The sequence below is a fragment of the Cnephaeus nilssonii genome (genome assembly GCF_951640355.1).
Source record: "Cnephaeus nilssonii genome assembly, chromosome: 9".
Classification (NCBI taxonomy): Eukaryota; Metazoa; Chordata; class Mammalia; order Chiroptera; family Vespertilionidae; genus Cnephaeus; species Cnephaeus nilssonii.
In genome coordinates, this window is record NC_137080.1 from 95295894 (window position 1) to 95311812 (window position 15919).

A 15919-nucleotide genomic window follows, 5' to 3' on the forward strand; every position below is an offset into this window, starting at 1 on the left:
CCACGGAACCCTGGGAACCACGGAACCCTGGGAACCATGGAACCGTGGGAACCTCGGAACCCTGGGAACCTCAGAACCCTGGGAACCACAGAACCCTGGGAACCTCAGAACCCTGGGAACCACGGAACCCTGGGAACCATGGGACCGTGGGAACCTCGGAACCCTGGGAACCTCAGAACCCTGGGAACCACAGAACCCTGGGAACCTCAGAACCCTGGGAACCTCAGAACCCTGGGAACCACGGAACCCTGGGAACCATGGAACCGTGGGAACCTCGGAACCCTGGGAACCTCAGAACCCTGGGAACCACGGAACCCTGGGAACCATGGAACCGTGGGAACCTTGGAACCCTGGGAACCATGGAACCCTGGGAACCTCAGAACCCTGGGAACCATGGAACCCTGGGAACCACGGAACCCTGGGAACCTCGGAACCCTGGGAACCTCGGAACCCTGGGAACCAGGAACCCTGGGAGCCGAACGCGGTGCGGGTCGGTGAGGCAGCCTCACTCAGGCCCGGCCCCCTCTCTCCTGTCTGCTCCAGGGAGGATGGTGGATTTCCCGGGGTACAGCCTGCCGGGCGCGGCCGCCTCCTTCCTCTTCGTGCTGCTCACCATGAAGCAGTCAGGTAGGCCGCCTCGCCCTCCTGCGCACCCGGTGCAGAGTCCACAGCCCAAAGGCTGGGACACCGCTGGCAACCAGGGAACCGCTGGGAATGAGGGAGGGTGGGGTCCCGGGACCAAACATCTGGGTTCCAAAAGGGCCTCCACCTCCCACCGCGCTGCCTTGGACAGCTGCTTGAGCACCTCCTGCCTCCGTTTCCTCAGCTTCACAGGCGCACGGCGCTGAGAATGGAGGCCGCGGGAGCACCGAACAGCCCCGGAGCGCGGGCCAGTGCTCCTCCTCCTCCCGCTCCTCTGCGGACGGCACTTGGGGCTAGAAAAACGCTTTGTAGCAAAAACCAAGTAGCATGAAAACACCTGGAAATAAACAACTAGAAAGAGAGACTTCCAGTAAATGGGCTTGGAGAGCTCAGTAGCTGGATTTTGTTGGCCAAGTATTGCTTTGGAAAAGGATTATGAAAATGCAGTGTCAGTGGGTAATGTCCGAGCCCCGGGGAAACGCAGCCGGCAAAGGGGAAAAGCACCGGCCAGGGCGTGGGAAGGCACAGCTGCCCGGGCTGCGGGGACTAAGCGGGGTGAGCCGCCTGCGCTCTGGGCAAGGCAGGTCCCTCACGGGGAAGCAGCCACCAGGTGGGATGGCAGCTCTGGCTCCAGTGGGTTCCATCAACAAGCTCGCAGGTGACCCGTGGGTCCTGCAGGCCCGGTGAGGAGCCTCTACCTGACACTGAGCCACTGAGCGAGGCTGGGCTCCTGCTAAGGGGGTGGGACCTGCACAAAGTCCTACAGCACGGAGGCTGAGAAAGACGGCACACGTGGCAGAGGAGTGATTAAACACAATGACTAACACACAGAACTATTAACCTCCTCAATTTGCAGATAACAATGAAGGAGTCAAACGTGACTCAACGTTTGATTGGAAGGTTCACACTCTAGACAAATCACTGCCCTTAACCCACCACAAATGTCCTTGTGAAAACAGCCTCTACAACAGCCCCAGGGACGGGAGTCCTGCCTTCTCCAGAGCAAAAGAGAAAAGAAAACACTCACACACACACAGACACACACACATACACACACAAACACACACACATACACACACACACACAAACAACAACAACAGCAACCATCAAAACCTCAGTGTTTGATCCAGGACAAGAACAACTCTGAAAAGTTGAAAAATCTATTGAATAAATGTATTACCTAAATTTTATGAAAAGTGATTACAGTGTCAGTCAGTTATAATATAAAGTGAAATCATGAACTATAAATCACTATCCTATATAATAAAGAGGTAATATGCAAATTGACCATCACTCCAACACACAAGATGACCGACCCCATGTGGTCAAAGATGGCTGCCCCCATGTGGACACAAGATGGCCACCACAAGATGGCCAGCAGGGGAAGGCAGTTGTGGGGGGGGGGGGTCCCAGGCCTACAGGGGAGGGCAGTTGGGGGTGACCAGGCATGTAGGGGAGGGCAGTTTGGGGTGATTAGGTTGGCAGGGGAGGTCAGTTTGGGGCAATTGGGCCAGCAGGGGAGCAGTTAGGTGTCAATCAGGCTGGCAGGGTAGTGGTTAGGGGCAATCAGGCAGGCAGGCAGGTGAGCAGTTGGAAGCCAGCAGTCCTGGATTGTGAGAGGGATGTCCCAGATGGGAGAGGGTGCAGGCTGGGGTGAGGGACACACCCTCCCCCATGCACAAATTTCATGCACTGGGCCTCTAGTAAAATATAAAATAACTCAGTAATATGGTACCCAATTAAAAATGGATTGACACATTAACTTATTTGAGAATGAAAACACCCCAGAGATGAAGGCAGTATTTTAAAGGTGAAGAAATTGAGATTCCAAATCTCAAATCTCACTGAAAATAATGGATTTGCCCCCAAACCACACAGCTGGCGACAGATTCGGTGCTGACTCACATTTGTGAGCTGTGTGTTCTTTTCAGTGCACGGAATTGTCCCTGTAGCAGCCATGTGTGCAAATCGCCAGGCTTGGGTTCTCCAAACACTGAAACCGAAGCCCGCCTCCTCCAGGGCCTCCATTTGCGTAGTAGGATCACCCAAAGCAAGCAAGTCAGCTTCCACTTGGCATTCCCTGGTTCCTCGTCTGCACTCTTTTGCAGAGCACTTCAGAGTGATTGGTCCTGCTCATGGCATCCTGGCCAGGGTCGGGGAAGATGCCCTCCTCACTTGTCAGCTCTTCCCCAAGAGGAGCGCGGAGCACATGGAGGTGAGGTGGTACCGCTCGGAGCCTGGCACCCACGTGCTGCTTGCACACCAGGACGGAGCTGAGGTGAGCGAGGTGCAGACGGAGGAGTACCGGGGCCGAGTGGAGTGGGTAGAGGACGACCTGGCCGAGGGAAGCGTGGCTCTGAAGATGCACAACATCCGACCCTCCGACGATGGGCAATACTGGTGCCGTTTCCAAGAGGGGCACTACTGTGGAGAGACCAGCCTGCTGCTCCAAGTGGCAGGTGAATATCTGGGGAAAGACACGGGGTCTCGGAGGGAGGAGTCTGTTGATTTATGGGAAGTTCATGGCCAGTTAAAAAGCTCCCTTTAATCTTCGAGGCACTTCCAACGCCCAGTCCTCCACCCTGATCCCTCTGAGGGCAAGTGGTCCTGAGGTCTCCGAAACGGGCCCACATGGGCAATATCCCCAAACTGAACTGGCCTGGTTTTGGCTATTCTTGACAGTTATTTTAAATCCCTGGCATGTGGTCATTCTCAGATTTGCTGAGGATGATTTGTGCCACACAGGCTGATGTGCAAGGGCAAGTTCACCTCTGAGTGAGTGAGTCTAGCCGGCTGCTTAGCGTCCCTATCTCAGTGGAACTGGTTGGTCTCTACCCACCACCAATATGCAGGAGCTGAGATGTGAACACCTCTTTCTTTGTGCAATGCCTCCAGTTAGAAGGCTAGTGATGGGGCCACAGCGGTTAAGAACTTGGTGTCTTTATGGAGATTATCATATACTGTGTTCCCTGAGTCGGAGATTCACCGTGAATGGCAGGCTCTGTCTGCCTGATGCTTCTGTAAAGCAAAGCAGGAAGGAGTCTGGAAGAAGGGGATCACGAAGAAAGGATCTGTGTTTAGGGAGAACAAATATCTGCAAATTAAACTGTCAGATGGTTTGCTGGCAGGAATAACTCCTCTGCATGCTGAAGAGAACATCAGGCAAATCCATTTATCTTACCAGCAAAATAGTTCTTTGGATGAAGCAGTATCTGGCTGTTTCCTAACACTCCCCCCTTCTTTTTCTTAAACACTCATAATGTTCGAGGTGGTTCAAGATGGATGCAAGAACCGTGTGTTCCTGAGATGTGGAGGGGTGCACATCACTAAGGTATCTCACAGTCAGGGACATTTGAAAATAAGCCATACGTTTTCCTAGGTTCTCGCTGAAGGAGTGGGTCTTGGTCACCCAGCGAGTGACAGAGACTGTTACCATGTAAGAAAAATACAGTCCCCTTTGTTTGCGTTTGGGAGTTGTGTTGAATAGAGAAAGGATTTCAACATTGTGTAAAAGTAGGATTTCACAAAAACATTTTCCCAATGAATGGAATATTTATGTGGATGTGGGAACTCCTCATGGAGCTTCCCATTTTACACACCCAGATGCCTCAGAGCGTCCCAAGATCACAGCCACCAACCGAACCAATGCGGAAGGTCCCCAGGGCGGTGATTTCAGACTTTTTATTAAATAGTCTGTTTAAATTGGAGTCAAGTTATCATCCAACATGTCAGACAGAGTGATACCATTGTAAAGGACATAACATTATATTCTTATTTTCAAGTGTCCTTGACAGAGAGGCCTTGGTATGTGCCTCCCACCCCCCTTCCCACTCCCCTCCCCCACCCCCGCACTCCACATCTCAGAAACACACAGATTCTTTCATCCATATTGAATCACCTTGAACACAATAATATTAAGATGAAAAAAGGGGGAGGTTGTGACTAGGGCAAGCTCATGAATAAGTTATAACACGTCTCTGTTTACAGTACTAGAGACATAAGCCGAATGTCACATGTCCTTTTCTCTTACTCTCCTGTCTAGATCCTAAGAAAAGTATTGCTTATCTGCAAAAATTTACAGATCCCACCTGGGGAACAGTGGATGGGAACTCCCACTGGGATGGATAGAAGACTTGGGAATGGTTTTGCTCCCCAGACCCCTAGACGTCTACTCTCTCCTGCCAATGTTGCCGGGCTCTCAGTCTCTATGATTTGGGACTGAATGCAGGGGTACGCTCCCTCTCCACAGGTCTGGGGTCCGCCCCGCACATCCACATGGCGGGATCCATGGAAGGTGAGATCCAGCTCGTGTGCACGGCGGAAGGCTGGTTCCCAGAGCCCCGGGTTCACTGGGAAGACTCCAGGGGAGAGAGGCTGCTGACTCTCTATGAGCATCACATCCCAGACGAAGATGGCTTGTTCCACGTGGAAGCTACGCTCGTGGTCAGGATTGCCTCCGCGGACACTGTGTCCTGCTCCATCCACAACCCTGTCCTCGCCGAGGAGAAGGGCGCAGTCCTCTCCATCCCAGGTCAGCGCTCTGCCCCAGGACCAGGATGCTCAGATTAGCGGGAGAGGTTCCAGATATTATTTTAATCAAGAAAATTATCTAGCATTTAATAATTTGTATTGAAAGCTATAAAACATTTATGACTAGAATATATATATATATACACTATATTTTGATTGAGTAGCTATTGCTAATGGTGTTTCAATTATTTCCAAGTTCAAGATTTTATTACTCACAAGTATGCATGACATTGTAAAGGAAAAATAAGTTATATTCTTTCGGCTGAAATGTTTTCTTATGTGATATTGTGCTGGTTACTGTCATATGCAGATAATCAAAGATGGAGACAATTATTTATACAATAGCATCCTAATCATAGCCTCACTGGTAAATAGCAGTAAAAACAACAGCCCAATGAAATTACATTATAGCATCAATGAAAAATAATATTTCCAAAAAATTTTAATGGGTGAAAAAATTCTTCATTATGGACTGTTTAATGGTAAAGATTACATCTATCTATTATATATCTATCTATAAATAGGCATCTCCAGTCCTGTAAAGATTTTTGGGTTTGGGGGATGCCATATATATTTAGATATAAGGACATCATTATTCTTATTATAAATGAATATAGAAAAAAATTGAAGTAAATGCTATATGTTAATATTAAAATGAGACACACTATGTTTTGTCTCTCGGTTTGGAATTATAGGTGATAATTGTCTAGGTCCATATACTTTATACTTTCCATGCATTTATAAAAAGGATATGTATTATGAGGTGGTAGAACTCGAGAGCGTTTTTGTTGTTCAGAGAAAAGGAAAAGCAGCTGAACCATGAGGAAAGAATCAATATTTTTCTACAGTTAACTTATTTCTTATGAATCTGGATTTCCAATAAAATGTAGAACTTGCTTTTATTTTTGTGAGATATTTTAACTCCTTTTCCTTAGAACAAATTGCTTACTTAACATCTTGTTCTTTTTTCCAGAGAAACTCCAAACGGAGCTGGGTAAGTAGCCGCACACCCATGGGTGTGGACGAGGCCCTGCGCTGCCTGGAGGGAGCCGGCGCCCTGGGCCTAGCCTAGCAGGCCCCAGACACCACGTGATCCCAGGCGGACCTTGGCCCCCTGGTTCCTGATGCCACAGTTTGCACCTGCCCCTTGCCCCGGCACTCCTAACCTCCTCACCACGGGAGCTGCTTCCCCAGGTGCAGCCTGGGACCCTGGGCTGATAATTCTCCATTTTTGTCTGCTTTGTGTTTTTCTTTCTCACTTAATAGTTGGACTGCAGGTATTTTACTGTGCCTAAGACAAGTGCTTTAAAAAATAGCCAATTGATATTTGAATGTATTTTGCTTTTTCCTTTACCTCCTTTTTGTGACCTCTTCTCCCAGCCCATGACCACAGCCTGCACCTGCCCAAATGCATGTGAACTTGTGTCACCCATCTTCTCTTCCATCCACACTCTGCTCTCCGTCACCCGCTACAGGAGTGTGTGTGTGTGTGTGTGTGTGTGTGTGTGTGTGTGTGTGCGCGTGCGCACATCAGGTGAGCGTAAGCACACTTCTGTGCCCATGTAGGAGTTTCTGAGGAACATCAAGGTGGCAAACACTCCCCAATATTTCCCAGAGTTTAGGGTGACACTTTGGACCCCAGTGGGCCATGGAGATAAAGGAAAGGGCCTCGGGAAGTTCAAAGGTAACTCCGCAATCTGAGGAGAGCTGCACACCTGTGCGCCTCCCCTTTCTGCTCAGGATCAGGCGGAACCTTCCCCGGCAGCGGCAGCGCTTGTCGTTGCAGATCAGAAAGCCAAGCCGGTGCTGGGCTGGCACTGGTCTCTGTCCTCAGGAGGGTGTCAGGTGAGGTGCCAATGGACATGCTCACTGGGTCCCAGCACAGAGACCGCCTGAGGCTGTGCGGTTCCTGAGTTGTGCTGGCCCCCTGGACGCACTGAAACCAGAAGAGAGCCCAGCTCCCTGGAGGGTGCGGGAGGAGGCCGGGCCCTCGGGTGCCCAGGGTGAGCTGCCCACTGAGGAGGCAGGAGCGTCAAGCCGCCTCCTGTATCCTCAGGAATTAGGGCTCCGAGGCAAAGGGCGGCTGGCAGGCCGAGCTCTCTCTGGAAGTCCCGAGACAGGAACCCCAGCTCCCACTCTGGCCAATAATGTTGTTGGTTTGTAAAAATAATGACTAGTTCTTTGAAATATTAATTATATGCTGGGCACTATGCTCAGTGCTTTACAGGAATTTTTTCCTTGTGTTAATTATAAAGGTTAATAGATTTATCCTCATTTTACAGTTGGGAAATAATCTTAGAAGCATATGTGGTTTGCTAAAAACCATGAAGAAATTGTGATGTTTGCTTTCTAACCTATGTCTGACTTACGGGTGCAAGTTCTTAATCATTTATGTGTGATTTAAGTAAAGCGTTGGCCCCTATTTTCCTCAACTTTAAAATGAACATATTGAATTTAATCTCTAATGTGTCAGCTTATAAGAGTGTTGATATGATAACAGATGCAGTATAGCCCTGGCTGGCATTCTCGGTGGTTAGAGCGTCAGCCTGAGGCCCAAAGGGCCGCGGTTCAATTCCTGGTCAAGGGCAGGTAGCTCAGTTGCAGATTTGCTGCCCACCCTTGGTTAGGGCCAGTGTAGGAGGAACCAGTTGATCTCTCACATCCATGTTTCTCTCTCTCCCTCTTCCTCTTCTCCCCCTTTCACGCTCTGAAAATCAATGGAAAAAATATCCTCAGGTGAGGAATAAAACAAACAAAACAAAACATATATAGCATAGTATGATATAATTGAGCATATCGGGGAATGAGATAGCCCCGTAATTGGGTATGCTGACTGAATGAGGATTGTGTGTTAGGATGATGAGATGGTCAGGTTTCAGGGAATCAGTGTGTAAGGTGGTGGGCTTCACACTCCAGAAAGGTTTTCATTTTCCAGTGAATATTCTGAAGGCATTGCAGGAGCATGCTCCACTTCTCAAAACTAAAACAAAGCAGGAAGCGTGAGCACGGATTGGAGGTCGGGGGGCTGTGCACACAGCTGTCTGGGAGGGTTGTGTGGAGCTGCCCTCAGGTCTTTCCCTGGGGGAGCACCAGTTCCTGACAGGCCTGAAGGGCTCCCGGGACTTTACACCCATTTTCACTTGCATTCTGGAGGAACAGGAGTTCCATGTCTCTATAACACGCCTGACTCAACCTCCAAACTTACTTTTGCTTTCTTCGGTTTCCATTAGTATCAGTTTTAGCTCTTAATTAACCGGTGCCTGGCAGGGTAATCCAGTTTGACATGCACCACGGGCCATGCACCGGGGAAATCCTCAGATGGTAGCAGAGATGAGGAAACGGTCAGTTTTACTGAGTAATTTACTGTCAGACACACGGGTGGAGAAATAGCAGCAAGCTAATTCCTACATCATTGTTTCATTATAAAAATTTAAAGCACAGTTGGTATGCAATCTTATCCTGGTTATATTAGTTTCCGGTGTACAATATAGTGATTCAACATGTTTATACCTTACACTTGTGATCACCCCACTAATTCTAGCAATTATTTGTTTACTTTTTTGACTCTTATATTTGTTTTTAGCCTTTAACAGATACACATGGGATGCATACTATTTTATATTTCAACAGATACATACTATTTTAGGTAAAATTGAAGGGCCAACCAAACAAAATGCTGGAAATAAGTGGGAGTCCAATTTTAGCCAGAATAGAAGGAAATAATCTGAAAATTAAAATTGTGGCCACAGTGAGTTTTCTCGCTAGAGAAGTGCCTGGCAGATTTTGAATAATTACATAATGAGGATATTTTTGCCTTTGGTTGTTGAGCCCCATTCAGACGATATGCAAATCTATACCTGTTTTTCTAATATAAAGGACCATAACATATGTGGAAGCATTCCGACCATTTGATAGGAGAGGATGACTCTGAATTTAGAATAGAGCAAAGCTGGCGTGGCCACAGCCAGGGAGCTGGAGGTGCAGCAGCTCAGATCCAGGAGAGCCGTCCGGGGAACCTCCATTCCCCAAGATCAGACTCCACCTGTGGCTCCGTCTTCCTGTTGCATTCTGTATTTTGCCAACTTCCCCAATTCTTGATTTTATTTTTCTCAAAATCATCTGGGGACATTGAACTTGGTGTGGGCTTAGAGCCCCACACATGTGCACCTTGGGCAACTGAAATATGATGGCTGGATCTGACTTCTAAGGTTTATTTAATGAAAGCGAACCAGGAGAAGGTTTCTTCACATTTCATTACTACGATCCACCTGAAACTAACTTTCATGCTCCCCTCCCCCCAACGTGGGATCCCCTTTCCACATCCCACATGGTTCAGGGTTCCAGTTCAGGGTTTGGGTTCTGGAGAAGGGCCGCACACAAATGAAAAGAGACTAGAAGAAATTTAATTTGGCGAAATGGGGGACCAGGCGGTAGTCCAACTCTAGTGGGAGAACTACCCCCTGCTCTGGCCCTGCCATCCCTTTTATTGAGGCTATGGGGAAACACCCATAGCGCTTAGGCAGGAAATAACAGAAATTTACATAGGGCCAACAGAGGTGGAGGCTGCTTCAGCTAACCATGCCTGAACTATAGGGTGAGTGGTTAGAGCAATTAAGGTTGTTGACCAGCCTTCCAGGCTTCCTGTCCACATCTCTCTATTAGTGAAACAGTGATTGGTTTCCGGCACCACCCCATCAAGGTGGAGGGTGGGGTTTATTCCAGTGCCCTCAGGCCTCAGTCTGCATGCCTCCACTCACACTGATGGAGCTTTGCATTCAAGAGCTTTGCACCGATTATTTTGTTGACTCCAGAACAACCTCATGATTTTGTAGGGATATATTTGTTTTATAGTTTAAGAAACTGAGGCATACACCAGTTAAGAGACGTTAAGGTCATGCAGATTTGAAAGGATAAAGTATTAACTGTATTCTAGAAGTTTTAATTGCAAAATTATCTTACTGGGCTGTAACCTGAATACAATTGTAGTTAGGGGCAGGTGAGGGTTTCCTTAGTGAATTTTTTCAGACTGACACACATGATGGGATGGTTCGGCCTTGAGCAGGACGACCTCTATCCTGATCACCAAACACCCTCCTCTCCAATGGGTGACCTTGAGCTTCGAGCTCCCCTGGGTGCTGGTGGGTCCTAAACCCCACTTGAGATGTTCTTGCCGATGACAGTTATTTTTGCTCCATTTTGAGTCTTTCATTGTGTTGTTTTTTTTCTGTTGTATTTAATAGCTTCCTTAAAAGTGATTGGACCTTCCCAGCCCCTTCTTGTCAGAGTGGGAGAAGACATACAGTTAACCTGTTGCCTGTCCCCCGAGGCTAATGCACAGAGCATGGAGGTGAGGTGGGTCCGAGCCCGCCGTTACCCTGCTGTTTATGTGTATATGGATGGGGACCATGTGTCTGCAGAGCAGATGGCAGAATATAGAGGGAGGACAGTGCTGGTGACAGATGCCATCAGCGAGGGGAGGCTGACCCTGCAGATACATGATGCCAGGACTTCAGACGATGGGCAGTACCGGTGCCTTTTTGAAAAAGACGGTGTCTACCAGGAGAACACCTTGGATGTGAAGATAGTAGGTAAGAGTTCTAGATAGCTGTTTGATTTTTACTGCTTTAACATGGTGGTTCTGGGAAATTTCCCCGGCATCCGAAATTTTCTTAATGTCCATTCACTCGTCAAATTACTATTGAACCCTCTGATGTCAGTAACTGCCATAGATACTTAATGTCCACAAACTCAAATGGACCAGATTTAATTCTTTGGCTACAGAATTTGTAATCTCCTTAGGAGCTCCATAAAGTGACCATCCATTTAGTGAAATGTGAGAATTTTTCGCCATAATTTTACAAAGGACTCACTATTTCACAGAATGTTATTAAAATTCTGTGAAATGGATTGTTACTAGAAAGTTTAATGATTCGAAGATTAAACTAGATCCACATATAGACAATAATATTAAATATTGACAGAACTGGAAGGCTGGAGGGGAAAAGACAAAATTGTTGCCTGCCTCATAATTTGCCACTGTCTATATTTGTGAATGAAAATGGATTTTCCAAGGCTAGCAAATGCCATTGAAGACATAGGCCAACATCCTGGATGGTGTACGTGGTTCTCCCATTGATTTTGTGTCTAAATTAATAAACACATAAACACGTTTAGGGAATATCCACAGGAGCACATGTGGAGAAGGTGAATGGACTCCATCACTTTCTGCCATTGGACATACATGCAGGGTGCCCCCCCCCCCCAATGTGTACACACTTGAACAGGCGACAGCTCAATTTTGAAAATGAATTGTGTTTTAATACGCCCTGCCTTTATAATGCTTCAAAGTGTGTGTATACCTTTTGGGGGACACTCTATATTTATAAGATTTCGATCTGGGAAACTATATTCTCTTGCTTATTTATTGACTCACATCCTGGCCATGTGGTTTATGCCCCTGTCAAAATAATTTTGTTCTCAGGCAGAGAAGAAAAAAGATTGGATTTGAAATTTATTGTATCCTTTAACAGGTCCTAGGATAATTTTAGAAATACAAAAATAAATAAGCCAACAAAATAAAACAAAAGCAAACCACTCCAGCCGGTCTCCCCCCTCAGTAACCCGTACGGCTGAGTTGCCCTCCTCTCCACCTCCGTCCTCTCGGTGCATCGCCAGGTGCAGAGACTGAGGTCTGTGTCCTGACCCTCCTCCCAGGTCTGGGCTCTTCCCCGCGGATCACCGCGGAGGGACCGGTGGACGGAGAGATGCGGCTCCTGTGCTCCTCGGCAGGGTGGTTCCCGCAGCCCCGGGTGCAGTGGAGGGACCCGGAAGGGAAGCCGGTGCCCTCGTTTTCCCAGGCGCTGGCGCAGGGCAGCGATGGGCTGTTCCAGGTGGAGGCCTTCCTTCAGGTCACAAACAGCTCCGCTGGGAACGTGACCTGCTCCGTCAGCAACCCCCTCCTCGGCGAGGAGAGAATGGCCACGTTTTTTCTCTCAGGTGGGTGACCCCAGGTCCTCGCAGCCTTGGGAGTAAGTATGAGGCCGCCCCAGACGTTTTGTTTTGCTCACGGTGCGTTTTCTTCTGGATTAGAAACTAATTTTCCTAACACCCCCTTCCTGCCTGTGGGCTGGCCACTTTGTCCTCCCATCTCTTCCCCCTCGCTGTCCACGGATCGTGGTGATGTAGCCGGAAAAGAGAGAGGAGAAATGTGTGTGTGTGTGTGAGATGTGTGTGTGTATGTGTGTTTGTGTGTGTGTGTGTTTGTGTGTGTGAATATGTGTTTGGGGGTGAGTGTTTGTGAATGTGTACGTGTGTGAGTGTATGTGCACTATGTGAGTGTGTGTGTGTGTGTGTGTGTGTGAATAAGTGTGTGTGTGTATATGTGAGAAGTGTGTATGTGTGTGACTGTGTGAGTGTGAGTGTGAGTGTGAGTGTGAGTGTGTGTGTGTGTCTGTCTGTCTCTGAGGAGCAAACAATAAAGCAGCCTACACTTCACGTCTCTCCTCAGCTTCTGCAGGACAGGGAGGAGCAGCCGACTTCTTCCCTGAGGCCCAGTCCCACCTCCTCTCCAGCTCAGGGGTTGGTCAGATACAGTGGGTGATCTTGACATTTGCCCAGTTTTATGATTTAACTAGGGGCCCAGTGCATGAATTTGTGCATCTTGAAAGGAACTGTGGGCCTCAAGGCTGCGGTGAACACAGGGGCCGGTCTCAGCCCATCCTCTGCGCCCCCGCCTGGCCCCTCCTGCTGCAGCCCCCAGTCTCCTATCTGCCGGCAGCCCACTCCCTCCACCATCGCTCCCACTCACTGACAGCACCAGCCCCGCTCACACCCGCTGATGGCACCTGCCCCAATCGCTCTGCGCCATCAGCAGGTGCAAGCAGCTGCTGCTGCCCTGATTGCCCCTCAGGAGCAGGGTGGGGGGGTGCAGAAGTCCTCAGGGGCAATCGGGGCTGGCAGCCTCTGCTCACACCCACTGACTGTGCCAAGTGATCAGGGTTGGTACCAGGCACCATCATTGGGTGCGAGTGGGGCTGACACCAGCAGCAGGTGCAAACGCCCAGCGGGACTGTGGCATGCAAGAGCAAAGAAGTTTCAGTAACCACCAAAGGCTCGCCCCGATGACAGCCACCAGCACCCTGACTTGGTCTGGCGCCCCTGCTCACCTGCTACACTATCTTGCCATGGCCGACGCCCCCCATATTCTGTGCTCTGTTGCCTGCCATGTTCTTCACACGCCCCCTGGTGGTCAGCACACATCACAGTGACTGACTGTTCGATTGTTCGGTTGTTCTGCTATTTAGTCTGTTTGCATATTAGGGTGATATATATATGATTTTTGGTTTAATTTTAGACAGCAGGATGACTTTTTCATGGAAGATACTGTTTCTCCTGGGACTGCCTGTTGTGGTGGTTGTCGGCCTGATCCAGATGAAGAGCTTCAGTAAAGGTATGTGAGGCAAACAGACTGTGGGCACACTCGGCAGCGGGAACCTTCTCTCTTCAGGAGGCGCCTATGGCAGTCATTCACCGAACAGTCAGTAACTGATGAAACACTAGAGTCCATGACTTACATTCATGCACTCGGATTGGTGCTGAGTGAGGTCAGAGTTCACAGTGATATAGAAGCAAAAGGATGTAAAGACAACCATCTGTGGCTATGGACATTCCCAAGTGCTCTCGTTAGGGGAGAGGAAGAAAAAAGGTGGCAAGGCAGCCTGGCTTTCCGGGCTGTGAGCTGAGACACAGATCCATGGGCAAGACCATCTCACTGAGTCTTTCACAATGTGGTGACTTGCTTATTGCTGATGAAAGACTTCTCACGTATTGAGAAGCCGTTCTATGTGCCCTGGAAAGTTCTTCCACTTTAAATTTCTTATGTCACATAACATTTGCCTGCCTGTTTGGATGTTAATTTCACAAAATTAATATTTTTAATACTTCCATAATATTGCTTACTTTCATATTGGAATTTCTTCCTCTATAGTGAATGAGACACTGGATCCAAATACAGCTCACCCAGAACTGACCCCTTTGGAGGGAAGGAAGCGTGGGACCCATGGACAGTCATGCAACCAGACGTCCCACAGAGACTTGACAGCGTACTCCGTGCTCCAGGCCAGGAGGTGCTCATGTCAAGGAGGTGGTACTAGGAAGCAAATGCTGAGGGCAGGACGGGATGGGTCCTAGCTATTGCCAAGGACAATGTAGAGGGAGTCATCTCTGTGTCACCTGAGAACGAGTTCAGGCAGTGGGTGCTATGGACACGAGTCCTGGGCAATGCCCTCTTCTCATGCCTCCTCTCCCTGAAGATGGCACCGGAGGGGTCAGACTCTCCCTTGAGTGTGCCTGTGGACATCGCTTCTTTTATAACATGACCGAGCACCGTATCGTCACCTTCCCCCGTTTTATTCTCTGAAACTCTACGCCTCCTCTCCATTCTTTGGCCCCTAATATTGGTTCTCCCAGCACTGTTCCCTTGGGCTCTGGAAACCAAAATTAGATTCCAAGCACCAGCTTGTTTCTTTTTTTACCTCCAAGTGGGACTCACGAGACCATCAAGTACCAGATCTAAAGTGCTGTAATCTTTGGCTTCAAATCTGACTTGGTGACTGATCCCTTCAGAGAAATAACCATCCCAAGTCCTCTGATACTTGCCTACTGATCACAATCTGATATCTGATGACCAAAGACCCTTAGAAAATCCAATGGGGAATGCAATTTAGCCTAGAGAAGGACATGCAAGAAATGGTCAAGTATTTGATTGGTTTCTTTAACAAGGTGACATTAATTATCCAATTAGGGCTGAGAAAATTATAAATACAGTTTAAAAAGAGTAAAAGAAAATATAGCTGAATATACAGAGAAAAACCTATCACTAAGATATGATCTAGAAAATCATATGAAGTGTGGAATCTCATACTTTCTCAGAAAGTTAATAGAAAATGTGGAGTGGAGACAATTTTCAGAAATTCTAGTCCAAGAGAAAATTTAATTATGTATCATGTATATGAAAATGTCAGTTTTGTCTTTAGAGAAAAATAAAACACATGTTAAAAAATCAATAATTATACAATAAACTAGAGGCCTGGTGCACAAAATTTGTGCATGGTGGGGGAAGATGGGGGGCTGTGTCCCTCAGCCCAGCCTGCACCCTCTGCAATCTGGGACCCCTCGAGGGATGCCCAACTGCCCTCTCACAGTCAGACATCCCTCTCACAATCCAGGACTGCTGGCTCCCAACTGCTTCCCTGCCTGCCTGCCTGATTGCCCCTAACTGCTTCTGCCTGCCAGCCTGATCACCCCCTAACCACTCCCCTGCCAGCATGATCGACACCTAACTGCTCCCCTGCCAGCCCAATTGCCCCTAACTGCCCTCCCCTGCCATCCTGGTCACACCCAACTGCCCTCCCCTGCTGGCTTGATCGTGCCCAACTGACCTCCCCTGTAGGCCCGGTCCTCCCCCAACTGCCCTCCCCTGCTGGCCTGGTCTCCCCCAAATTGCCCTCCCCTGCAGGCCTGGTAGCCCCCAACTGCCCTCCCCTGCTGGCCTGGTCGCCCCCAACTGCCCTCCCCTGGAAGCCTGGTCCCCCCAACTGCCCTCGCCTGCTGGCCTGATTGCGTCCAACTGCCCTCCCCTGCAGGCCTGGTCCCCCCCAACTGCCCTCCCCTGGAAGCCTGGTCCCCCCAACTGCCCTCCCCTGCTGGACTGATTGCGCCCAACTTCCCTCCCCTGCAGGCCTGGTCC

General features: G+C 48.9%; 1 protein-coding gene across 1 annotated transcript in view; it reads left to right on the forward strand.

The window, feature by feature from the left end:
- Positions 1-548: 548 nt before the first annotated feature.
- The window catches only part of BTNL2 (butyrophilin like 2), a gene marked incomplete at both ends in the record, with an annotated part of 28182 nt that continues 12811 nt past the window's right edge, over positions 549-15919 (forward strand). Inside the window, 8 exon segments of the mRNA XM_079781656.1 lie at positions 549-627; positions 2751-3101; positions 4892-5173; positions 6146-6166; positions 10413-10760; positions 11887-12168; positions 13526-13621; positions 14159-14297. Coding sequence (XP_079637782.1) covers positions 549-627; positions 2751-3101; positions 4892-5173; positions 6146-6166; positions 10413-10760; positions 11887-12168; positions 13526-13621; positions 14159-14297 — 1598 coding nt within the window.